We start from the raw sequence: 26685 nt of genomic DNA on the forward strand, positions 1-26685 counted from the left end.
TCAGGAGGATGGAGACCGGTTCTGGATGTAAGCGCCCTGAATGTCTTCGTAGAAAAAAGGAAGTTCGCCATGGAGACAACTTCTTCAGTGTTGGCGGCTCTTCGTCCAGGGGACTGGATGGTGTCCCTAGATCTTCAGGACGCTTACTTCCATGTGCCTATCCATCCTTCTTCACGGAAGTTTCTAAGATTCATGATGGGAGGGAAGATCTTCCAATTCAGGGCCTTGTGCTTCGGCCTTTCGACAGCCCCTCAAGTTTTCACGGGTTTAATGAAGAATGTAGCGCAGTGGCTACATTTGGAGGGAGTGAGGCTGTCTCTCTATCTAGACGATTGGCTGATCAGAGCAAGCTCACAAGAAAGATGTCTGGAGGACCTACAAAAGACACTGACTTTAGCAAGTTCGTTGGGGCTTCTGGTGAACTTCCAGAAGTCACAATTAATCCCCAGTCAAGAGCTGATATATCTGGGGATTCGGATGGTTTCTCCGGATTTTCGGGCATATCCGTCACCAGCAGATGGATTGCTCGTTGCCAAGAGAAACTAACGACCTTCCTAGAGAAAGATGCATGCACAGCGAGGGAGTGGATGAGTCAGTTGGGGACACTTTCCTCGCTGGAGCAATTCGTTTCTCTAGGAAGGTTGCATCTCAGACCTCTCCAATTCTTCCTTTACCGGAACTGGAGGTGTCTCTCTCTAGACCTGGAATTCTCCTTCAGGATATCAAAAGGAATCAAGAAGGACCTTCTGTGGTGGACAGATCCTCTCCGATTTGCAGGTCTGTCTCTGTACATGCCAAACCCGAACCAAGTATTGTTTTCCGACGCGTCGGAGACGGGTTGGGGTGCGACCCTAGGGTCAAGAGAAGTGTCAGGCACCTGGGAGGGGGAACAGGTGTCCTGGCACATCAACAACAAAGAGTTGATGGCAGTGTGGTGGCGTTAAAAGCCTTCGAGCCCCACGTCCGAAATGCTATAGTTCAGGGCAACTCGGACAACACCACAGCCTTGGCTTACATAAGAAAGCAGGGGGGGGACACACTCTTTCTCCCTGTACGAAACAGCGAAGGACTTGCTGTTGTGGTCTCAGGCAAGGAAGATCGTTCTCCTCACCAGGTTCGTACAGGGAGAAAGGAATGTCAGAGCCGATCTCCTGAGCAGGAGGAATCAAGTGCTCCCCTCGGAGTGGACTCTGCACTCAGAAGTTTGCCAGGACCTGTGGAGGTTATGGGGCAGACCTCATATCGACCTTTTTGCGACAGCAAAGAACAAGAGAATAGACCTCTACTGCTCCCCGATCTTCGGACCCAGGAGCAGTGTCAGTCGATGCTTTCCTCCTAGACTGGCGAGGTCTGGACGTCTATGCTTTTCCTCCATTCAAGATTCTGAGTCAAACACTCAGAAAGTTTGCGGCCTCGGAAGCGACAAGGATGACGCTGGTAGCTCCATTCTGGCCGGCCCAAGATTGGTTCACAGAGGTACTGGAATGGCTAGTGGACTTTCCAAGAGCTCTTCCACAAAGAGTAGATCTGCTCAGACAACCCCACTTCGACAGGTATCACAGAAACCTCCCCGCTCTCAATCTGACTGGCTTTCGACTGTCAAAAGTCTTGTCAGAGCGAAGGGGTTTTCAGCTAAGGCAGCGAAGGTGCAGAAACCAGAAGCTTTCCTCTTCCAGTACCTCTGTGACCCAAATCGCAGATTTCCTGGTTTTTCTCAGGGAAAAATGTGGTCTTGCAGTTTCGACCATCAAAGGATATCGGAGCATGTTAGCAGCTGTGTTTAGGCACAGGAATTTAGATATCTCCAACAACAAAGATCTACATGATCTGCTAAGATCTTTTGAAACTTGCAAGAAACCCTCGTCTCAAATTCCGAGCTGGAACCTGGACGTGGTTCTTCGTTTCCTGAGGTCCTCGAAGTTCGAACCTCCCCAGTCATCTTCTTTCAAGGATCTTACGAAGAAGGCTCTGTTTCTTTTGGCTTTAGCATCTGCCAAAAGAGTTAGTGAGCTTCATGCTCTAGAAGGAAGGGTAGGTTTCAAAGGAGATTCCGTGATTTGTTCCTTCCTTCCTTCTTTCTAGCTAAGAACGAGAACCCCTCAAATCCTTGGCCAAGGAGTTTTGAGGTTCCAGGCTTAGCTCCCCTGGTAGGGGAAGAGCCAGAAAGAACTCTTTGCCCTGTGAGGACTTTAAGATACTACCTCCAGCGGAAGAAGTCTCTTAAGGGCATTAAGGACAGACTTTGGTGCTCTGTTAAGGATCCCAGTAGACCATTGTCTAAAAATGCTTTGTCCTTCTTTATTAGAAGCCTCGTGAAGGAAGCACATTTGGCTTGCGGTGAGGATCACTTCAAGCTTTTGAAAGTCAAGGCTCACGAGGTAAGAGCCATTGCGACGTCCTTGGCTTTCAACAAGAATATGTCACTCCAGAATCTGATGAAAGCAACATTCTGGAGATGCAATTCAGTATTCACGAACCACTACCTTAGAGACGTCAAGATTACTTACGAGAAGTGCTTCGCGTTAGGCCCGTATGTATCGGCGGATTCGGTGCTGGGGCAGGGAGCTGAAGCATATCCTTTGTAAATTTTTTCCCCTATTGTTTGTGTTGTGTTTTTATGGTTGTTTGAAAGAGGATGCGGGTAGGCATCTCTTTCTATTCGTATTGCTAACATTTAGAATGGTTAGGTGATCTGTTTGTGCTAGAGCTCCCTGCATTGGTAGTGGTCAGGCTCTGTCATTTAAGAGGGCGAATCCCCATTGACATGATCCGACTTGGATTCTACTGAGTAAGTGGATATCAAATCCCTTCGGTAGACCCAAAGAGTCTTTTCAGCTGTAGGTCACGCCCTCGCTGTAGCTCTTCAGGCTTTGCAGACTAATAGACAGTAACTATGAAGTCTTCAGCCTTATCAGGTAAGAACCAAGGTTTGTTAGTATCCTACAACAGATGTTGTTTCCCCTTTTTCCTTGTTACCTCTGTCTTTTTCCCTCCACCAAGGGTGTCAATCAGCTAAGTATATATCTGGCAGGAAAGTTCATGTACAAAAATGATATTGTTATTTTACAATAAAGTTTTGTACATACTTACCTGGCAGATATATACGATTGATGGCCCTCCCAGCCTCCCCTCAGGAGACAGGTGGAAGAAAAATTATGACTGGAAAGGGGGATTGGTTCATACACCTGCCACCCAGCGGCGGGTGGGGTAGATCACCTGACCTACCTGTCGCATTTGCCGCGAGTTTTGAATTCTGTCATGACGTCAGAGATGTAAGCTAAGTATATATCTTCCAGGTAAGTATGTACAAAACTTTATTGTAAAATAACAATATCATATTCATCAACAAGCTGCCTCTGTCGAAATAGACTCCTCTCCCAGTCTCGGTAAAACAAACAAGACACACACAATCACTCAAACTATAAATACCTTATCCACTCATGATAAATTATGTGGATGTAATGACTGTTTCATTGCTCAGTTGAATATGATGAAACTTCCTTTTACCCGAAGCCTCACTAATATGATTAATAATTTTATCAAATTCAAAAAAAAAAAAAAAAAATAAAATAAAATAACCAACAGGAAAATCTAGAAAAATGCTCTGAAGATTACATGTGTGTAGACCATCTAATTAAAACTCGCTCATCGAGTGCTAGATGCATAAAACACTTATTGGGAAAAATAAAACAAAAACAAAAGTCTCAAGGAGCAACTACCAAGAGACTTAACAGAAAGTCGAATATTAAGAAACCTGCAGCTTTACACGAGTATCAACCACAAAAGTAAGTAAAAGTAATGTTCTGCTTGACAGAGGCCTTCCTCCACAATAACATTCAACTCTTATATTATTCAATGGAACGTAAATGGTTTATAAACACAATTACAAATAGGAGAAATTCAGAGATTGTTAAAACAATATGAACCAAATACGCTTGCAACATACAAATGAAAATGTCTCGAGAATAGGAAATTATAAATTTAGTTCTTGATATGAATACATTAGGACCAGCAATTTACATCAATAACCGAATTACTTCCAAAAATATATTGACTATTACTTATGAAAATATATTAGCCAATACTTCTGAATTTTAACTATCTGGAATTAAACTTCATATTAACAACTCTACTTTTAATATGTAAAATATTTGCAACCAACTTCATGTAATTAAGGTTAAAAAAAATCTACCTCAAGTATTACCTAATATAGGTGATGATTTTTTAATGGTTGGAGATTTTAATGCCCACAGCCCATTATGGGATTCCTTTTGTAATGAAACAGATTCACATGGTAACAAAATTAAACATATGATTGATAATCATAATCTTTGCATTTTAAATGATAAAGATATTAGCAGTTACTTTTCAAAATCCCATTGAAGTTTTTCATCCATAGACTAAGTATTTGCTCATCTAACAGTTGACAAATTTACTTGGAATGTTTTAGATGATCCATATACCAGTGATCATTTTCCAATTTTAATATCCTGCTTGGGACATACCCCAACACTAGCTATCTCACGATATAATGTAGATAAGGCAGACTGGGACCAGTATAAAATTAAAACCAACGAGATCGCTCCATTTACACCAGTACAAGGTCATGATGAGATTGTAGACTTCTTCACAAACTTTGTAACTACAGCTGCTGACGAATCTATTCCCAGGTCAACTACTACTCCTAAGAAACATTCAGTACCCTGGTGGTCTGACACACTATCCCACCTGATACAAGAAAAACATATCATAGGTAGAAGATTTGAAACCCTGCATAATAGATTTAATGCGTTAAGTGAAAGACCTTTAAATTTTGAGAACACTGCCGAAAAACTTGTAGAAATCAGTCTACTAAAACCTCCTTACAATCGGATCTCAGCAAGATTTAGAAGGGAAGCCATGAGAGGAAAAATAATGTCATGGAACAAGTATGTATCTAGCATATCTAATACAGTCTCAATAAGTAAAGTCTGGGAAAAATTTTGGAAAATAACTGGATCTCATATTACTCAGAGATATGTACTATTACATAATAGCCAACCAGTACATGATAGTATACCGCAATTTTGAATTTTTAGGGCGTAACATCGAAGCAATAAGTAGTATAATCAGTCATGGGCCACTTTGATGACTCAGAATGACTTTTTTAGACAAACTCGACAGTTTTGTCTTTCTACATTTTTCTAATTCACAAGATGTTCAATGAACAGTGTTCACCACGAATTAAAAATAAATGATGCAAGACTTTGCCTGTTACCCAACCTGCCAACTCTGCTTCCTAGGCAATGAGAGGGGTTCCTCCCTGAACCAACCTTCAGCACCAGTGACACGAGCGGTTTTGCAGGCAGTACAATCCCCATGTCTTTACGGTTGAAGGAATATCCAGCTTTCCTTGCAAGCATAGGCTATCTTCCCAAGGAGTAACGGAAATAGCTGGATACAGTGGTCCCCCCATATTTGCAGGGATGCGTACCAGACTCCCCCGTGAATAGTTAGAACCCGCAAATATTTGGCTCCCCTATAAAAATGCTGAAAACAGCCTATTTTGTTAGTTAAAACTCAAGAAAAACCCACTAAAAATATTTAAACTTGGTTTTTTAATAGTTGTATCACAAAACGTGCATTTTACGATAAAATTGATAAAAAAAACCAGGAATTTGTGGATATTTCTCATAGAAAAATACCGCGAAAATGCTAATTTTCCGCGAATAATGCGGGGAAACGTTTCCAAGAGAAATCTGCGAATGTGAGAGTCTTCGAATCCGGAGAACGCGAATACCGGGGGCCCACTGTAACTTTAAGTCTTCTGTAGAACTCCGTGAATTGTAGCCACTTTTGTAGTTTGGTGTTGATGGGACTTTTTCTCTGGTTAGAATCACAAGAGTTACTTCTCTCTTGATTCAGTTGTGAAAGACGTAGGCCCATATTCACCCTAGTCATTCACATAAGTAGTATTGTTTCTTTTCAGTCAAGAATCAACTACTGATGAGAAACTTCTTTCTGTCTTGCCATCACAAGGGCCTCATCAGGTCTCTAGATGCACTTTACTCTCTCTAGGGCACATACACCCTTGCAAGATTCATCAGATAGAGTTATGTTTTTAAAAATTGCATCTCTTCTCTCGGTGGCGTTAGCGAAGAGGATAGAAGATTTGCATGGATTTTCTTCAGTATCACCTTTCAAAAGGTGGGTATCAGTGTCTCAATTCTGTCTTTGATGTCATAATGAACTCTGAATAATTTGGCATCTGTTGACAGGTTTGAGTCCTTCATGATCCTTGTGTCTTGGACTTGGTAATTGATGATCCAGATCAATCATTACTTTGTCCTGTTGCTGTACCTTCGGAAGACTCGAGGATGTCAGCAACCTTTCTCCAGTACTGACTCGCCAAGGGAGAAGGGCCTAAGGACACGTCTTTCTCCTAGTTTTGCAAGAGCGAGATGAGGCTCTCTGCAGCTGGCATTGACATCACCTTTATGCTCTTTGAGAGTGCATGGTACCAGTGGCTTACAGCACTCCTTTCCTCACATTCCAAAGAGTAGGTCAGACTGGAAGATAGATGTGGTCTCATCAAGACCACATTTATGTCTTCTTTTGGATCTTTGCCCACAAGTCCTTGGAAACTTTTTTTTCCTTGGACCTGTGGTGGATGCTCAACAAGTTGTGTATTCTTACCTGGCTCCTTAAGAGGACAAGTTGCATCTCTCCTAAGGTGTGCAGTTCTAGAGGTGAGAAGGATTCGAGAGTGAGTGGCCTATCCTCCTCCCACATCCTCGGTGTGTTCTACTTCACTTCCTTCGAGTTGGGAATAGGACTTGAACCTATACTTGCTGGACTGGCGTCTGGTGCAGAAGCGTACACTTTCAGCCTCCTTTCTGTTTTTCTTATTAGAATCATAGAAGCGACCTTTCTTATTAGAATCATAGAAGGGATCCAACTCCATCCTCTAGTAAGGGGAGGAAGGAGACTGGCAATAAGGTAAACCCTTTTCAGATCCTTGCCTTAATGCTTTCAATTCTTAATATACTTCCCAGCCTTTTTTTTATGAGTTACAATTCCTCACTTACTAGAAAAGGTCCCGATGTCTGACTTGACCTCCTTTTCAGATCCTTGCCTTAATGCTTTCAATTCTTAATATACTTCCCAGCCTTTTTTTATGAGTTACAATTCCTCACTTACTAGAAAAGGTCCCGATGTCTGACTTGATCTTGCAGTTCTTATATTCCTATCAATTTGTCAGAGGCAGGGCACTCCTCACTTGTTTGACCAGGAGGATTACCCCAGTTGTGCAGAACTCCAGTCAGTTCAAGAGACTCACTCGGATTCCTCCCTCCAATCAGTGAGTCTTCCTAATGTAAAGGACACCAAGGGATTGTATATTGTGTAGGAATAAATCAAAATTTTTTAAAGTAAATTGTATGTTTCCCAACTATACAAACCTAAGGTCCTTTACATATTAGGCCCACCTTATGCCACCCCTCAATCTGAAACCGGGGCTGGAAGGCAAAGTGGAATGTTTACATCCGGGCAGACGGGTTTCCCTGCATACCTGACAGCAGAAACTGCCTAACCACCTTGTTCAAGAGTTTTAATGGCCATGTTACAGCTTCGCCGTAAGCAATTCTTAATGAGAAGGACCTCAGGTTTGTATAGTTATAAAAAATACAGTTTACTTTTAAGCATTGTGATTTTTGGTAACTGCTGTGTGTAATCAAATGTCTACTTTCCTTGACAAAAAGGCATGGGACTGGGGTGAACATTTATCCAGTCCGTTTTTTCCTGAGTTCATTATATTCTATCACTGTGTTAAGTACTATTCTGGCCAAGGCCAACTTTAAGAGGATTCTTTGAGATTGGTTGATCTGTCTTATGGAGCCCTTGGAGGACCATAAAAGTATAACTCCTTTGAGGACTCACAGCAGCTACCAAACTCTGAAAAAACAGGTTTTCTGGGCTCAGTTTGTGTCGCTGCGCGAAATAATCCTTTAGTTCATTATTTCTTAGGTAAATGATATAACAAATACCAGAGAATAAACAAAATAAAGAAGAGGTCAGTATAACTGACTCGCTCACCCAAATAAAAGAAGGGCGTCGGTATGAACACTAGGGCAAGTGAGACCACTACCACGAACTTCTTGTCATTTAGAAATTTCCCACAACAAAATCCCTCAAGGAGAGAGCCGACCCACAGAACGGGGCAGCAACTACTACTACTGCAACCCACGCCAAGGTGACTGCCGCGCCTCTGGTGGCCATCCTTTCAGTTAGCAGGCCAAGAGACACACGCGTTTCTTTTGCTCTTGTTTTTTGTGCTTTGTTTGCGTATTTTTTCGCCACCATGGAACGTTCGGCTATTGCAGCGGCTAAGTTAAGTATTCCGAAAGGTTCCTATTTAGTTCGTTCCTTCCTCGAGCCTGTATTTGCCGTTTTTTAGGTATAAATACAGGTTCCCTGTCGGAAGCATGGCGGCATTGTTCTGCCTCATGTCGGGTTGGTTCTCGGTCTCCCATACCTGGAACTTTTCCCTTATTTTTATCGTGCGTCTCTAGCCCTTTTTATCATGATATTGTTAGGGGATTTAGCCTGCCTTGGTTTTAGGTCATGCATGCATGTCTCTCTACCTTATGTAGGCATTCACTTTTTCCTGATCCAGACCCTAGCCATCGCTCTTCGTATCGGCCCAGGCTAGCTTTGAGTGGTAGACTTTCTTTCGGGTTAGTCGTACACTCCTGGATTTTTTCTCTTACTATATTTTATTTTCCCCTACTTTTGTTTTATTTATTGTGTTTTGATTAGCCTAGGGCGTCTGGTCCGTTCGCTTAGCCTAGGTATCAGTGGTTCCATGGTCCTCTTCAGTTTTGTTGCATCCTTATTGTCAGTTTTGTTGCATCACGTTTGTTGCATCTTTCTGATCAGTTTGGTTGCATTAGCCTAGGCTACCGATTTGGTTGATTGTGTTGTGTTATCGTACCTTGGTCACCCTGTGATCGCGGTACAGCCAGACGCCCGTCCCATTCGCCTTTCCCTCCCCCCGCTCTCCCCATAGAGTAGGGGGGAGGGAGGTTTGTCCTTGCTCGCTCCATCTGGGCCTGACTCCCTCTCTCCCTACGCGGAGGGAGTAGGGGAGTCTGGACAGACACTTGGCTGGGAGTGACCTTGTCTCCCTGATTCGGCGGTGCTTCGCTGTGACGGAGTCGGGGGGTTGGCCTCCCCCCGCCTTTGTTGCTCCGGCACTCCGCTGTATGCTCGGGTACTGTTTTCGCCCCTCCTCGCCTCCTTCCCCGTGGTGACGGATCTCTGTTCTCTTTCCTGGAGCCCCATCGATTACGGGGGAGGGAGGTACGGTAGCCCCGCCTACCGGCGGAGTGTATGCGTTCCAGTTGGTCACTTTTGCTTTTCACCGTACCGTCTCTCCAGCGTAGCCGGCGGAGTCGGACAGCGCCGCGATTCGGAGTCGTTCTCCGGATTTTATGTTAGTGTTTTATGCTTAAATTAATTATAAGTTATTTATAAGTTATCTTAAGCTGGGTCCCTCCCCTGCCTTACTGTTTTCTTTCTCCGGCATACACTGGAGTCCTCATTTATGCCTATTAAGGCGGTAGGGGAGGGGTTATGCCCAAAAATTTATCATTCTCCGGCATGCAACGGAGTACTAGAGTAGCCCTGTGAGTGTTATATCAATACTCATGTATCCTTCCACTTACAGACTACCAACTGTGAGCACCCGGGGTGCAACGCTGTACTCCAGGACCCCTGCGGGCATGAGGTCTGCAGGTCTCATGCTCCGTGTACGACTCCTCACGGGAATTTGCAGGTCTGGTTCCATGAAACGTGTACGATCTGCTATGATCTTGTGAGTCAGTTTTTGGACGGGGTAAGTATTTCCATCAGTATATACATACGATATAAATTCTGAATTATGTCTTAAGCTTAAGTTCTGAAATATATTTTAAGCTTAAGTTCCCCATAATATTGTGAAATATATGCTGGTACTGTCTAGTCTTGAGCCTATTTTATTATAAGGTTGAACCTCAACTTTAGTCTAAAATCTAACAGACACCCTCTCTTCCAGGCTGCCGCGGTTAGAGAGACCGCCCTTGCAACCTTGAGGGCTTGGGTCGGCGGCTTCGGCAAGAACGCCGCCAAGGGACAGCCCTACATCCTGGAGAAGAGGATGGCTGTCCTGCTGTTCCCCGGCGGCAAGTCGACGGTGTATGTCGACCCGGCGGAGGCAGCCCAGACGATGACGGCGATCCAGCGGCAGGTCGCCGCGTGTATGAAGGAACCAGGCCAGGATATCTCGGCGGAGGTCGCCACTTTAGATTTAAATGTAGAACCGATGGTAGGTGTAGACGATCTGTTGGTCGAGGTAGGTACGTTGGACGCTCAAGGGCTTCCCTTGGGCGCCACTGGATCTTCTTCCCCTGCTGCTTCTCCTGCTTCCTTCCAGGGGTTTACGGGAGCTGAGCTCTCGTGTACTACGCCCAGCGCTTCTGTGGTCCCTAAAGTGAAGGGTCACAGGGCGCAGAAAACCCTGACAAAGACGTCGTCGTCTAAAAAGACTTCTTCGGCGTCGTCATCTCGTAAGTCTTCAGCTTCTAATCCCGGAGCAGAGAAGGGTAAGTCATCTGCTTCAGGCTCTAGAGTCTCGAAGAGCAAGTCCTCCAAGGAGAGACCCCGTACTCCGGCGGAGTCAGTGGTCTCTCCTTCCCCTTCGGTACCTCTAGCGAGTTACCCATCCACGTCAACTTCTGCTCCTAGCTTCGATCCCAACGCTTTCTCCGTCGGGATGATGCAGCAGATGGAAGACTTGGTAGGATCTCTGAGGACAAGTATGGAGCAGATGTTCTCACAACTGTCGGACAGGATTGCCACTCAAGAAAATCTAATGTCTGGCTTCAATCAGGCCCCTCAAGATGCCTCCCCGGCACCTGGCGTAGGCCTGCTTCAGCTCCCTCCTCATGATTCTCTCCCTCCATTCTCAATGAACAACCCCTGGAGAGTGGCTTCCTACGCCCCTTTCCAGGACGGGTTCATTTCCATCCCGGAGTGTGGTACTCGAAGGATTGAAGACTTTGAGTTTTACCCAGAGAATCTTCAGCCTCCGTTCATTGGCTACGCCAGGCTGACAGAGGCCGCTATGAACAGGGAGGATAAGGTTCCTAGAGAGACAGTGCTGTACTCCAGGGACCAGGCTCAGAGAGAGTGGCTCCGGTGTCTGGACGAGATGGACTGCTCCAACACCAGAATCCAGGCATTTAAGAGTCCTTTCACCATCTTTACGATGGAGGAAGAGACTCCTCTTCCTTTCCTAACTAAGATCGCCAGCGTTACCATCCCGGCTGGCTTAAAGGGAGAGCCCTTGCCACAGTTGAGGGAAGCAGACCCCACATCACCTTTGCTCCCTTCGCTTGGGGATTTGTGGGAAGACCTGCCGAATACTTTTTCGGTAGGCAAGCTGAAGCCGGACTGTGTGATGGACCAGTTCGGCGAGAAGCTTCCAAGACTTCCCGATAGCCTCATTCAAGCCGAGTTTGAGGCTAAAACTAGACTGGCCAGGTCTATCAACACCATGGCAATGACTGAGGTAGCGGCCATATCTTACGCTTCGGAGCCGCTTTTCAAATTGTTGACCAAATCACAGACTTGTACGGTCCAATCGGACTTGTACGAGTTTGTGGTTGCGAGGGTCAACTGTCGTAAGCATGTCCTCCAGGAAGCAACTATTCGGCATGAGCCGAATAAGTTGCTTTCCTCCAACATCTGGGGGGGCGAACCTCTTCCCTGAAGCGATGGTTAGAGAGGTTCAAAGCGAGGCGACGAGGCTCAACCAGAGCCTCAAAGACCGTTGGGGCCTCTCCGCTAAGAGACGTCAAGACCCTTCGTCTACAGGCAAGAAACTGAAAAAGACCAAACGGTTTCAGCCTTACCAGAAGAAGCCTCAGCACTTCAGTCAGGCTGTGTCTGCGGTGCCGGTCGTTCAGCCAGGGCAGCCTTCTACGTCGAAGGCCCAGGCTCAACCAATCTATCTGATTTCCCCTCAAGCTCAGCCTTCCACGTCCTATGCTGTCTCCCCGGCCTTTAACCAGGTGTTCGAGGGCCAAGCCTTCCAACACTTTGACCGGTTCGCCAGGGGAGGTAGAGCTAGAGGATCCTTTCGTCAGAGAGGATCAGGAAGGTCGCTTAACAGGGGAAAGCACTTCCGTGGAGGCCGCGGAGGTCACTCGACTCAGCAGCAGTGAGATCTCCAAGGTAGGAGGGAGACTGTTTCTCATCCGGCATCGGTGGGGATTCAGCAAATGGGCACAAAGTATTGTGTCGAAAGGCCTGGGTTGGAGTTGGATCGGAGGCCCCCCTCCACCCAGACCGTTCCTTCAACTTCCATCGAAGGAATTGACGGAGTATGCAGAGGAGCTCCTTCAGAAAGGAGCAATAGCGAGAGTCAGGCGATTAAAGTTTCAAGGTCGCTTATTCAGCGTGCCAAAGAAAGGCTCATTAAAAAGAAGGGTAATCTTAGACTTGTCCCAGTTAAACTTGGCCATTCGCTGCAACAAGTTCAAAATGCTGACTATCTCGCAGGTGCGGACCTTACTTCCCCGTGGGGCCGTCACCACCTCTATCGATCTTACAGACGCATACTATCATATCCCTATTGCAAGACACTTTCGCCCTTACCTGGGCTTCAAGCTGGGAGACCAGGCATTCTCCTTCAAGGTAGTTCCCTTCGGTCTGAATGTAGCACCCAGGGTATTCACGAAGTTGGCGGAAGTAGTTGTTCAACAACTAAGGTCTCAAGGGATAATGGTAGTAGCGTACCTCGACGACTGGTTGATTTGGGCACCAACAGTCGAGGAATGCCGCAAAGCCACAAAGAAAGTCATTCAGTTCCTGGAATATCTGGGGTTCCAGATAAACAGGACAAAGTCAAGACTCACTCCGGAGTCCCGCTTTCAATGGCTGGGCATTCAATGAAATCTATCTTCTCACACTCTGTCGATTCCACTAGCCAAGAGAAAGGAAATAGCGAAGTTAGTGAAGCAATTTCTAAGGTACAAATATGCTTCAAGGAGAAACCAGGAAAGAATCCTAGGTTCCCTTCAGTTTGCCTCAGTGACAAACATCTTGATGAAAGCCAAACTGAAAGACTTAACCAGGATCTGGCACTCACGAGCAAATGTCAGATCCAGGGACAAGTTGTCAGCAATACCACGGATTCTCCGGAATCGTCTGCGTCCTTGGACAAAGTTGAAGAACCTGTCCATGTCAGTGCCTCTTCAATTCCCTCCTCCGGGAATCACTATCCACACAGACGCTTCATTAAGCGGCTGGGGAGGATATTCTCAGTTCAAGAAAGTTCAAGGAACGTGGTCACCCCAATTCCGCCAGCTTCACATAAATGTATTGGAAGCAATGGCAGTGTTCCTGACTCTGAAGAGGCTACTTCCACCAAAAAACTCTCATGTAAAGTTAGTTCTGGACAGTGCAGTGGTAGTTCACTGCATTGCATAAACAGGGGAGGCTCCAAGTAAAGACACCTGAATCATGTCATGGTAGCCATCTTTTCCCTGGCAGACAAGTTCGGTTGGCACCTCTCCTCCACCCATCTGGCCGGAGTGAGAAATGCCATAGCAGATGCTCTATCCCGTTCAGTTCCACTGGAGTCGGAATGGTCACTGGACAACAGTTCGTTCCAATGGATACTCTGGAGGGTACCAGGCCTGCAAGTAGATCTGTTTGCATCTCAAGCGAACCACAAACTTCCTTGTTATGTGGCTCCCAACTTGGACCCTCTGGCCTATGCCACAGACGCTCTATCCATAGACTGGAACAACTGGGAAAAGATTTATGTCTTTCCTCCGGTGAATCTTCTCCTGAAAGTTCTGAACAAACTCAGGACTTTCAAGGGTCAGATAGCTGTAGTAGCTCCGGACTGGCCGAAGAGCAACTGGTACCCCCTGCTGCTGGAATTGGGTCTTCGTCCCCTTCGGATTCCCAATCCCAGACTCTCCCAGTCGGTACAAATGAAGACTGTGTTCGCTTCCTCAGGAATTCTCAAAGCCCTAACTTTATGGACTTCATGAAATTTGCGGCCAAGAGGGATGCAAATGTAGATCCACAAAATATCCTCTTCCTAGAATCAGATAAAAGGGATTCAACTTTGAGGCAGTATGACACTGCAGTTAAAAAGTTGGCATCTTTCCTGAGAGAATCGGACATTAAAATCATGACAATCAACTCAGCCATATCCTTTTTCAGGTCCTTATTTGAAAAAGGGTTCGCAGCTAGCACTATTACGACAAACAAGTCAGCCTTGAAGAAGATCTTTCAGTTGGGTTTTGATATAGACTTAACAGAGTCTTACTTTTCGTCTATTCCCAAGGCTTGTGCTAGACTTAGACCTTCCGTAAGGCCTACTTCAGTGTCATGGTTTCTAAATGATGTTCTAAAACTGGCTTCAGATACAGATAATACGACATGTTCATTCATAATGCTCTTAAGAAAAACATTATTTTTATTAAGCTTGGCTTCAGGAGCTAGAATTTCAGAACTGTCGGCGCTATCCAGAGATTCGGGTCATGTAGAATTTCTCCCTTCAGGAGAAGTTCTGCTTTCTCCGGATCGCAGCTTTTTAGCAAAAAATGAGGATCCTTTGTTGAGGTGAGAACCATGGAAAGTCATTCCCCTTCCCCAAGACCTTTCTCTTTGTCCAGTGATGACCTTACGAGCCTTTCTGTTTAGGACATCCTCCTCCTCTTCGGGTCCCCTCTTTAGGAGAGAAAAAGGTGGTACCTTATCAATTAAAGGTATTAGGCAACAGATCCTATACTTTATTAAACAAGCTAACCCTGAATCTTTCCCTAAGGCACACGATGTCAGGGCAGTGGCCACCTCAATCAATTATTTTCAACATATGAACTTTGATGATTTGAAAAAATATACTGGATGGAAATCGCCGACAGTATTTTAACGTCACTACTTGAAGTCTTTGGAATCTCTAAAATTTTCAGCAGTTGCAGCAGGTAACATAGTTTCTCCTGACTCTGCCTAGTAGTACAATTGAAGATCCAGATCTCCTTTCTACCTACCTCACCCAACAGTTTGTCTAACCTACCATATTACTCTACACTTGGTCTTGTCTTAGCTGCTCTCATGATTGTCTAGTGGGTGTCCCTTATTTTTATGCTAGGGTCACCCACAATTGGTTGTATATATTAGCATTAAGAGTGTGGTCCCCTTATTTTTATGCTAGGGTTCCACACTCCCATTATCAATGGTTTATTGTCTTTTGGATTTGTATCTATAAAACTTATTGAGTGTGTTATTTATGTTAAGATTTTCCACACACATGTTAATTTTCATATTCATACCTGTAACTTATGTAAATACTTTGTAAATATTTATAGTTGTAAGTTACATTTAGTTATTATTCTTTACTCAGAATTGTCTGAAGATTTTGTATGAATATTTCAATTTTGTTACAATTATAGTATTTAGTTAATTTTTTAGTTTTATTGAGACCCTCTTTTATTTTCAATCTTGTGCTAATTTTCTTGTATTATTTCGTGCAGCGACACGAACTGAGCCCAGAAAAAGGATTTTGATGTAGGAAAAATCTATTTCTGGGCGATTGGTTCGTGTTGCCCAGCGAAATCCCACCTCTTCCCAACCCTTCGCCCAAGATTGATTGCTAACTTCAGGATGGCCACCAGAGGCGCGGCAGTCACCTTGGCGTGGGTTGCAGTAGTAGTAGTTGCTGCCCCGTTCTGTGGGTCGGCTCTCTCCTTGAGGGATTTTGTTGTGGAAAATTTCTAAATGACAAGAAGTTCGTGGTAGTGGTCTCACTCGCCTTAGTGTTCATACCGACGCCCTTCTTTTATTTGGGTGAGCGAGTCAGTTATACTGACCTCTTCTTTATTTTGTTTATTCTCTGGTATTTGTTAGATCATTTACCTAAGAAATAATGAACTAAAGGATTATTTCGCTGGGCGACACGAACCAATCGCCCAGAAATAGATTTTTCCTACGTCAAAATCCTTTTTTTAACAACTGTACAGTACATAGAGTACTGTCCTTACACCATCATGAGAGTTGTAAAGCATTAGTCAAAACTAAATGAAGTATGCCTGTTCCTGTGAGTGGGTCATTTCTCTCTTAAAACCCTTCATCATTCTAATGGAAAAGTTCACTATTCATAAATACATTGATTCAAGGGATTTAAGATATTTTTTTCTAGAACAAGGCTTTTGTTGAATCGATGCTCTAGTTTGAAAGGTTACTTTACGAGCTGGATAGCAATCCCTGGTGGGATAAAAATGAAATGAATTTTCTAATTTATAAATGTTAATACAAAGTTTGATTTCTTGTATTTAATAATTTAATAATATTAGCACAGTTTGTCGGCTGTTTAGCTGGTCATGTAGCCATAAGTAATGTGAAATATTTAAACTGTTTTTAAAAATACTTTTCTCCCACTGCAGTTGATCAACATAGGATCTCAGTATAGTTATGGAAGTGATGACCACACAGAGTTTTTGTGCGTGGTATCTCGAGAATACTCATCATCTCCCAGCAACCACCAATGTGCCACTGACCGAGCTGACCACCTTGATCTTCATAACTCCAAGGATTGTAGGAAATTACAGTTTATGTATAACATGTCAGGTTCTCCGTAGTGCATCTTCTCACAAGCTCTTCTGTGTTCCTGCTCTCTCTCTCTCTGTTGCTGGGATATTTTGCTGCCTTGACTGGGGGATTAGCTTGCAGGCACTATAGTATTTTTGAATGGTGGGAGAGTGTTATAGGGTAAATATAATGATTATTGCGGTGGGTAGCTACATTCCCTTCTAGCAGCACAAGAGGTAAAGATGTTAGTTTTGTCAAGTTACCTGCAATGTTAAAAGATTTCTCTTGTTATTAATTGCTGTAATGGATGTAATCATTACTGCTATTTTTACAGAATGACAGTGAATTGATAATTACAGCTGCCTTTTTGGTATTGTTGATGTATTATATAAATTTTATATCTAAACTGTGCTTTTGTAGTTTGAGTGATATCTCATGTATTTAGCTCTGAATGAAGTTGATGTTGATATTAAGAGGAGAATCACATTTGCATACTATACTTTGTATATAGAGCTAGTGATGTAAAGTTTGTATTATACTTTGTGGCTGTAAATTTGGGCTTGTATCTTATTCTTAACATTATCATCTTTTGAGCTGTACAGAACATACAAAGATAAGTTAATCCATTATTGTTACCTCTATAACACCTTTGACCCACTTGCCATGTTGCCTGACAGGTTCTTGCTCTTTCAGAATTAAACGCACAAAGCGCCACTTGTGGCTTACTGCGTGCCTTTTTGCCAGTCGTGGTGATTAATGTTTGCAAAGATCATTGTGTATGCATTTGTTGCCGTGACAACACAGTAAGCTTCCAAACACAAGTGACAGTAGTTTTGATACTTTAGCTTGCATTATGCCTGTTATACAAGTGATTGTGAGGTATAAGGTTGGAGTCATTTTTTGCCTCCGTATTTCCAACTTGAAGAGTATGTGGAAGTAAGTACTGTTATGTACATACCATCTCTAGTACTTACTAACAATTAGTATTTTTTTATAGTATTTAACTGTAACTATTTCATAGGATCCCCTTTTGAGTCTTATAATGAGTGAAAGACTAGACATTTGATGTCAACACCTTAAAAGCCTATTGTTGATTCAGGAAAACTACAGTAGTAACCATAAAGCCAACATGACATGATGTGTTTGTGTAAGTAAATTGATCTTTCATAGTGAGTGTGCCCTTGTATGTGTGTGTGTGTGTGTGTGTGTGTGTGTGCATGTTTGTTATAACAGTAAATTGTTAAAAAAAATTATGAACAGTTCACACGAGGTTTCTCTTGAGCACATGTAGGAAATTTTGGGAGTTTGTTAGGTAAAAATTTTAGGACTGTTTTGGGAAGGTTTCCATGTGAAGAGTACATTGTGATCATTTTGATAAGAGTACAGAGCAACACACTACACTAGACTGCCTTCTCAATGTTGCCTTTTAAAACAATTTTTTTTATAGTGTATGTTGTTTGCTGGAAGATGTGAAGGCTTTTGAATCCAGGCTATTTGGAAACCCTTCCATACTGGAAGCTTTGTGAGTTAGATAGCCATATTTTGTACACTTCACTTAACTCTTTGTCTTTCAAATGTTTCTATGCATGTTGTGGAACATCATTTTATATTTATAACACCTTTCTTTACTGAGTATGGTTGCTATAAATGTGATGACGCTTTTTAGACATTGTAATTGATAACAGTATTACTCGGTGAACTTGATTCCAGGAGCGAAGATTGTTGAGCAAGGTCAATATGCACAGATGAATGTTTAATTAGACTTGGTTATAGTTGATTTTAAAAGTTTCTATGATGATGCATGCTACTGATGAATCTAGTCTTTCCTTTATAATATTCAACTTGTATATCTTAAGGAAGTGTACTGATCTTAGCACTCATTTTCCTATGAGAATTGTAAAGTAAGAGAAGAATGTTCATGAAATTCATCTGGTCAGGAGAATTTAAGATTATCAGTATAACACACAGCCTTGTAATTGGGTAAAATATTTGGCATTGTTTTTATGATTTAAATTACAAGGTACCTGATAACCTTTGTCTCGAATATTGGTTGTTTGCCACATTGTTCCTTATATTACTTTAGTAATTTAATATTAGAAGAATTAAACATTTGAAGGGTTTATGGGAGAATTCAATGCTTTAGTCTTGGTGGCTAGTGTGTGTTTAACAATTTGTTGCCACTCATTTAAAAGTTTTGTATAGGGTTTTTGCCTTTTTTTCATTTTTTCCATGACACTTTTGTATAGCAGACATGCCACAATTAAGAAAGTCAGTTTTAAGTAGTTTATATCTAGTCGGAAAGTTCTTGGGTAGTATTGGCAAACCTTTTAAGAGATGTAGCTGTCATAAATCCATTGTTGATAGGGATTTAAGAAGCAGTACTTATCATCACATATATGCAGTACTTATCACATAGATTTTTTATACTACCTATATAATATCCAGTCAGTTGCAGCTGTTTCTTTTGTGTGTTCAGAGCTTCAAAGAAAGTAAACATGGGAGCAAATCAGCATTAGTAATCCAGATAAGTGAGAATGAATGAAAATCTTTGGTGCTTTCAAACTTTAGTTGCCAGAAAGTTACAGACACAGTCAACTCTTTGAGATTTTGGGTGTATCCAAATCTAGAATGGTAAAACACAAAGTTCTGGCTTGCTGCTTATGAGCTTAGAGATATATTTCCTTTAATGCTTGCTGTAAATTTCTTTTTCATAAAAGAATGCTAATTTTGGTCTAATTCTGACGCCAAAAATCTTACTTTAGTGTCTTTAAAAGTGAAAAAGAAGAAAATTATATAGCACAGTAGTCAGAATTGTGTTTTGAAGTTCGACAGAAAGAGAAATTCTGTATTTTTCATAAATAACAAAAAATAAGATATTTTTGCACCATGAAAAATATGATAAATTTCCTTTCTAATAATATACGTATGTATATTACTGCTAAACGTGTGTGCTGTCATATATGAAAATGGAAGGACATAGAGAAGAATATGCAAAATTGTCTCTTTTTGTTTTCAGCTGGTTTAATGGTATTTCTCTCTGGACAGCCCTCACATTTGAGGGAGACTGTTTAGTTAAACAATCTCCAATACACCAGACATCTTCCAGTGTTACCTGACATCAAAGTATAATATACTACAATAATATATTTATATACATTTTTTTAAGGGATAACATATGCATGACTCATTTGATGTTAGCACAGTCTCAAATGGTTAGATGTCTCCTTTCATTAAATATTTTGTAGGAATTCTGGTTAACATACTGTGATCATATGATTGCACAGAATTCAAGGATCAAGACAGTATTAGCAGGTAATCGAGGTTAGACAGATACCACCAAAACATAATATGTGATACAGGAATCAAAGTGCCTCTTTACAATAGTCATCTGAGAATTGCTATATCAACAAGTAATCACAGTACTGTTATTTTGTTGCACATTGCAAAAGCAATATAACAGCTAAAGCACAGATTTTCCTTTTTAGTCAGTGTAGGTGCTTCTGTCTTACATTTAAGGAATGAATATCTTGTTATATTCTTCCGTTTCAAGACAATTTTTGAGTGTGTATCATGTGGAATAGCAGAGTCTTAAACATTTGGTATTGTGATCATGAGTAAGGGCAAGAAAAGCATTGCTATATTTCTCAGTATTACATGTAATCCAATGTCTTATTTTGGAAAGGCCCTGAATGAAGAAATGGTGTTGCTTACTTGACAGATGTAAGAGGTTGTAAAAAGTAACCAGGTAACCAAGTAATCATAATTTCTGGCCAGCAATAATGTTTGTTCAAGTTTAATCATAACTTGAAACTTGATGTTTTGTGATTGCTTGTTAGTCTTGATATTTGGAAGGAAGGATAAAGGGCAGCTATTTTGTTTTCATATCTTACCAAACCCAGATACCATTGCAAGTATCTTCTCTGATTATGAACTTTTGAATTAAACATCAGGAGTTACAAGCACAATAGTCAAATGGGAAATTTCATTGCTTGATTTTTGATAAATGTGGCGAATTTATATTGTCCCCTTAAGAACGTTTATCTTTTGCATTTCATGAGGTACTTGCCCCCCAGTTACAGCCCATAGAGTGTCAGGTGTGTTAAAGACAATAGTGGCTGCACACTGTAAGTAGTGATTTAGAGTATTGACGATAGTGCGAAACCTCGTCAATTTAACAATGATTATCGTTTGAAAAACTATTTTGATACAAGAGATGAAAATAAAGTTACTAGAGTTGTGTACACACTGAATATGAACTGCTTTTTCATGACTTCCGTAACTGTGTGCTTTAATTTGTCTCCTTATTTCATAACCTGTAAAACCAATTGGGTCTGTAGCTTGTAATAACAGAACATGATTAGTATTAATTTCATATAAATTGTTATAAATTCTGTTTAGGTGGGACACTTGTATTAAAGCTTATTGTATGTACCTTATGGATATGTGCATCTTTGCATGCTAAGTGTAAGTTTAGCTGTGTATTTTTGTGATTTAAACGGTATTATGTGATTTTGATACACTTTATTTACTAGTATATAGTGTCAGTTACATAATGAAGGTTCACGAGTAAAATCCTTCTAAAGTGCCAAGTCAAACTATATTAGAAAAGCAATACATGTTCATTTAAGAGATACTCTAAAGGTTAAGTGATTTTGTATTACATGTCTTAAGCCATTGTATACACTTTCAGGATTGAAGGCCAACCAAGTGGTAACTATTGTAATTAAATACGTGTATTTATAATATTTAGAAATCCTTTTTCTCCTTGAGTCAGTTGATCGTTGATTTGTTTAAGGCACTTGTTGTGGCATAGAGCTAAGTTTGGAAGTAATTACCTTTAATTTTGTAACCTATCCTTGGTTATTAAATCACAGTATACGGTAGTGACTGCACAATTGAAATTCTCAAACTGGATCTCAGTCTGTGGTAGGTTAGAATTTTGTTACTATAGAATATAAGGTAACTACTTTTTCCTGGAACATTATATAGAGCTCTCTCTCTCTCTCTCTCTCTCTCTCTCTCTCTCTCTCTCTCTCTCTCTCTCTCTCTCTCTCTCTCTCTCTCTCTCCTTGGATGGACTAACAAGTCTGAGACATCCTAATCCTTGTAACTCTCTCTCTCTCTCTCTCTCTCTCTCTCTCTCTCTCTCTCTCTCTCTCTCTCTCTCTCTCTCTCTTTCTCTCTCTCAGTTGGTCACAAGACAAGACTAGTTATTGCCCTTTGGTTGTCATAGACTAAGTTACTGTATGCTGCTAAGTTGGTGACAAAACAAGATGTAATTGCAGATCACAGTGCAGTGTGTGTTGTTGTGCAGAGGGACTTTTAACAGTCTTTAAAGTGTAACAGTTAATAGCTCTAGGGTTCCCAGTTATTCATTCTTCATTGAGATGAAGTTCATCACCATAACACCGACAAGTGTCACTGTCCTTGTGTGTATGGAAGTCTGTGTAGGTGTCAGATGTCTGTTCTGTTGGGTCTCTCAGTGAATTCATTCTAAACTGGTTGTGTAAGTGTTCAAAGTATCTGTTGAGGAATTCATTCTCAAATAGTTTTAATACATTCATGTAACCACCTGCTGTTCTGTGGTTAAGTACATGAGTCTGTATAGTTGTCAGAGCATGTTTCAGAATAGTACAATGAGTGTGCAAGTAACTCATAGAGTTAATGAAGCAGTAGTGAGTGTGATCTTAAATCCTGACCCACCAACTGTGTCCTTACCCTCTTTCTTGAAACACATGCTAATTAATACTTCAAGTAATATTCATTCACTTGAAGTGATTCTTATACATAAAAAGTAGTAAATGATTTTTCTTATATGAATTTCTTTTATTTTGCCTGTATGGTATTTCATTAATTTGGTGGAGAGAACAATAATAAGTTTTAAGATTTCAAAGGGACCAGGGTAATTTTGTAGGAATTTGTTGATGAACCCAAAAATTGTTTGATATTTGTAGTATTCCATTTTTGGAGCATACAGTCTCTACACAGCTGTATTTTATGTGTATTCTACTACCCAGTGAGATACATCAGCAGCCAAAAATAGAATCATCAGCCGACAAAGAAGTTGTGGCTTTTTCTTGAGTGTATTCCCCACAATAGAGATAATTCACTGCTTCACAAATTTTTTTTTTCTTTTTGCTCTGAGGTGAGGATGTGAATAGGTGTTTTTACTAATTTTGATGTGGTGAATTCAAATTTCTGTAAAGTTTTGCTCTATTGCCTCTGGTTTTTTCTGCTTTCACAAATCCCCTTTCAATTATACTGCTCTGAGGCAAAGATGTGAATAGGTGTGTTTTTTTACTAATTTAGATGTACTGAATTTAAATTTCTGAACAGCTTTGCTCTATCACCTCTAATTTTTTTGCTATCATATATATCGTTTTCCTACACAATATACAAACCCTTGGTCCTTTACATGAAGAATTACTTTCAGCATAGCTGGGATTATGGCTGTTAAATTCTTTAACAAGGTGGTTAGGCAGTAACTACTGTGTGGCAGGTGGGTAGGCCCGCCTGCCTGGATGTAAACACAACACTTTTTCTTTCGGCCGTCTTCCGATGAAGACATGTTTTTGTGAGCTCTTGCTGACTGGCCGTTGATCATTATGCCACTGGAATCTTTCATTGTTCATATGCAAACAAATCTTTGGTCTTAACAATAGGATAATTTCTAGCGTCATTTTTTTATTTTTTGAATAAATATTTATACAGTGTTTGATATTAATAATTGATTGAATTTAATCATTAATATGCTAACCCACTTTTTGTGATATCTTTGATAGCCACCTTTCTACTTTGTGTTAAGGGTCGGCGGCAAAGGTATGCAAACATCTTTATTAGTACATATTTTTGCCCTTTAACGTGAGGAACAGACATGTATTCATCCGAAATTTATGCTTACACTTTGGGAATTACTGAGGGTAACTTCAGAGGTTTGTCCTTTGTTTTTTCTGGTAATTCCTTTTCTCCTTCATCCTTTCACTAGCTATCGGACAAAGGTTGAAGAGGGAGTGTGTGGTGTTGGTGTTTGGGGATCTCTCATTTCGGAGGGCGATGCCCTTTGATGCGAGAGGAGTATCCTTATTACTTTAAATCCTATTTTCTTTATTTTAGTGCGACATTTGCTTATTGAATGCCCAAATTGGACCCAACAAAGATTAATTTATCTACGGAATTCAAAAATGAAAAATATTCTTGCTGAAAGCAAAGATTTTTTAATTAACATCATAAATTTATTAAATAAAATTGGTTTCCTTAATGAAATCTGATTTTTTTCTCAGGATTAATCCCTGCGAACCAGCCCGAGAAGAGTTTATTTAAAACTCAGAGGTCTGGAAAAACTAACCCCTATTGATAATAATAATACAGACTAACAGTGGTGATTCTGAATACAGCAGTATATAGTTGGATAGCTCTTTGTGTATCCTAACCTTGGAATTGTACCTGTGACTCGTAGCATGTTGTGATATTGGTCCTCGAGTGTGTTTACTGATCCCCTGCTGGAAATCATATTCATTTACCACTGCTATCTTAGAGTTACGTCACTGGACAAAGCCTTCGCCGCTGCCCTGTGATTATTAACTATTTCTGATGGTAAATATACCTCATCCTGTAGAAGTCTTGCAGAATTTTGAGAAACTGAAGAGGAAGAGAGTCAAGTGTCGTCATCCTCCTCTTCAGGATCATCATATTTTCATCAGTCTCCACCCCTTCAACTCCTAAGGCTTCCTGCCATAGAAGGAGAAGGTGGTCCCCCCCCCCCCCCCCCCCCCCAAGAAGTCTTGTCACGGGACTTCTAAGGGTCTGTCTGCCTCCTCAAACTGAGGAGGCGGTTGGGTCTTCCGCTGGCTCTCCAGTTTCTTCGGGAACGGAAACCTTCACGCTGTCCCCAGGGCCTAGCGTGTCGGGAGCCATAGAAGCGCAAACTTTGGTTCGCACTTCTGCTGCTAGTCCTAGAGGTTCTGCCCCTTAGATTAGTTCCGTGTCAGGCACTTGTTCGCGAGTCCCCTGGTGCACGTAAATCTTCGGATTCGCATGCATCCAGAGTTGGTGACGCTGGGTCCGCTCGCTGTCATGACTCGGGCATGGGGTGGAAGAAAGGAGCGAGTCGCTCAGGTGACTCGCACCTTGCCGGTGATTGCTCGGTTCCCAGGGTTGATGTGATGGTCCCGCAGGACAGTCCACGCAGAGACCAGTGGAGGCTCCCCATCCGGTTCTCATGAGAACTTGGACGAGTGGGAGGATGGTATCGGCTCTCTCTACTCCCGTGCACACTTGGCCACACCCAGACGATGGTCACGTTCGCGCGACTGACCGGTCTTGGTGGCGGCAGATGTTTCGTCTGCCATACAAGAGTTTCGTAACCCTCCTCGGGAAAGCGTTTTCTCCAGACGATAACACTTTACTAGACTCTTGGAGCAGCCATCACCGTGGTTGACATATCAGTCCTGCCGGACCGTGCACGCAGAGACTGGTGTGGTCTCCCCCATTCTGTCCTCTTGAGAGGTTTCGGCCTCGACGAGGACTGGGACACGTCGGAGGATGGTACTGGCTCTCTCCTGTCAGGTGCACGCTCGGCTCCACCCAGACGACGGTCACGTTCGCATGACTCACCGGTCTCGGTGGTGGCAGATGTTTCCCCTGCTGTACGAGAGTTTTGTAACCCTCCTCGGGAAAGCGTTTTCTCCAGACGGTAATGCTTTCATAGACTCGCAGAGCGGCCATCACCGCAGGTTGATGGCTGCCTGTGACTCGCTTCTCCTGCTAGTTCTGCTAGCAAGGCGAGCGAGAGCGTTCAGTCTTCCTCCCCCATTCCCTCTACTTCCTATGGCTACGCCAGGAGTGAGGTGAATAGGAGGGATCCTGCAGAGTGCTGTCCGTAGGATTCAGCGTCGGGGGACTACGATCCTGGAGGGACCTTCGGCTCCTACCGGATGTACGTCCACTCGTTGAGGAGGGATCTTATATGCATGTTCCTCCTCGATTTGTACGGGAGTTGAGGAGGGGCCTATCCGATGATCGTCTGACGAAATTCGGGGGTTTCGCCGAGCGCTTAAAATTCTTTGGAATTTCTAGCACTCTCCAAGTGTTTTGGTCTTCTACGATCTGCAAACACTTAAGTGAGACAAGAATTCCTGATAATTGTTACTACAATAAGCAGGAATCTCGCCGAATGCTCGAATTCCTTGGAATTTCTAGCGTTCTCAGTGTTATGGTTTTTCTGTAATTTCCGAACACACTGTCGAGGCAGACATTCCCGGTAATTGTTATTATGAAAGTCGGGAGTCTAAGCCATTAAATTCCTTGGAATTTCTAGTGTTCGCAGGGTGATTTGGTTTTCTAAGATTTCCAAACAATTGGACAATGCGTATTCCCGATGATTATTGGCTGTGGAATTGCTGCTGCTCTGTCAGGTCCTTCTTCCCAGGTCGCGCTGGGCCTGCTGTTTCAGCAGCCGCCACAGCCCTGTCCTGGATTGGAGACCTTTCTGCCGTCTTGAGGAAGTTGCAGAAGAGGAAGGTGTCGTCGTCGTCTTCTTCTTCTTCGTCTTTGTTCATTGTCGTCTTTTGCCACCTCCTCCACTTCTCCTTCCAAGGCTCCCCAGCTGAGGAAGAAGAAGGTGGTCTCAACCTCCTCCCCCCCCCCCCCCCACCCCCCTCCCACAAAGAAGCCTCTCACAGAGACTTCTTAGGGTCTGTCTCATCGTCCCAGTGAGATAAGTGGGCCTTCCGCTGGTTCCTCCGTTCCTTCGGAAATGGGTACTGTCTCTCCTTCCTCAGGGAAGAGAAAGGCAGGGACTTAGAGGTACCAGTTACTGCTGGTACCTCTGGAGCGGGAAATGTCTTGGGTGCCCGCCAGCGAGCGTCTCCGAGTGTATGGTCACCTGCTGGTGACCGTGCAGCCAGAATCCAGGCCACTGAGCATACTCACTGCCAGGACTCTGGCATGGGGCAGAAGGATGGTAAGAGTTGCCCAAGTGACTCTTGCCTGACTGGTGATCGTTCTCATAACGATCGTCTGGTACCCAGGGATGATGTGACAGTCCCATTGGACCGTTCACGA

General features: G+C 42.5%; 1 protein-coding gene across 3 annotated transcripts in view; it reads left to right on the forward strand.

Moving 5' to 3' along the window:
* Nucleotides 1–26685, forward strand: part of LOC135200273 (BTB/POZ domain-containing protein KCTD5-like) — a 173988-nt gene that overhangs the window by 83616 nt on the left and 63687 nt on the right. For all 3 annotated transcript variants that reach the window (XM_064228762.1, XM_064228761.1, XM_064228760.1), the window contains exon 4: nucleotides 16479–16629. In XM_064228762.1, coding sequence (XP_064084832.1) covers nucleotides 16479–16629 — 151 coding nt within the window. The remainder of the gene's footprint in view (nucleotides 1–16478; nucleotides 16630–26685) is intronic.

The sequence above is a fragment of the Macrobrachium nipponense genome, chromosome 26, assembly GCF_015104395.2.
Source record: "Macrobrachium nipponense isolate FS-2020 chromosome 26, ASM1510439v2, whole genome shotgun sequence".
NCBI lineage: Eukaryota > Metazoa > Arthropoda > Malacostraca > Decapoda > Palaemonidae > Macrobrachium > Macrobrachium nipponense.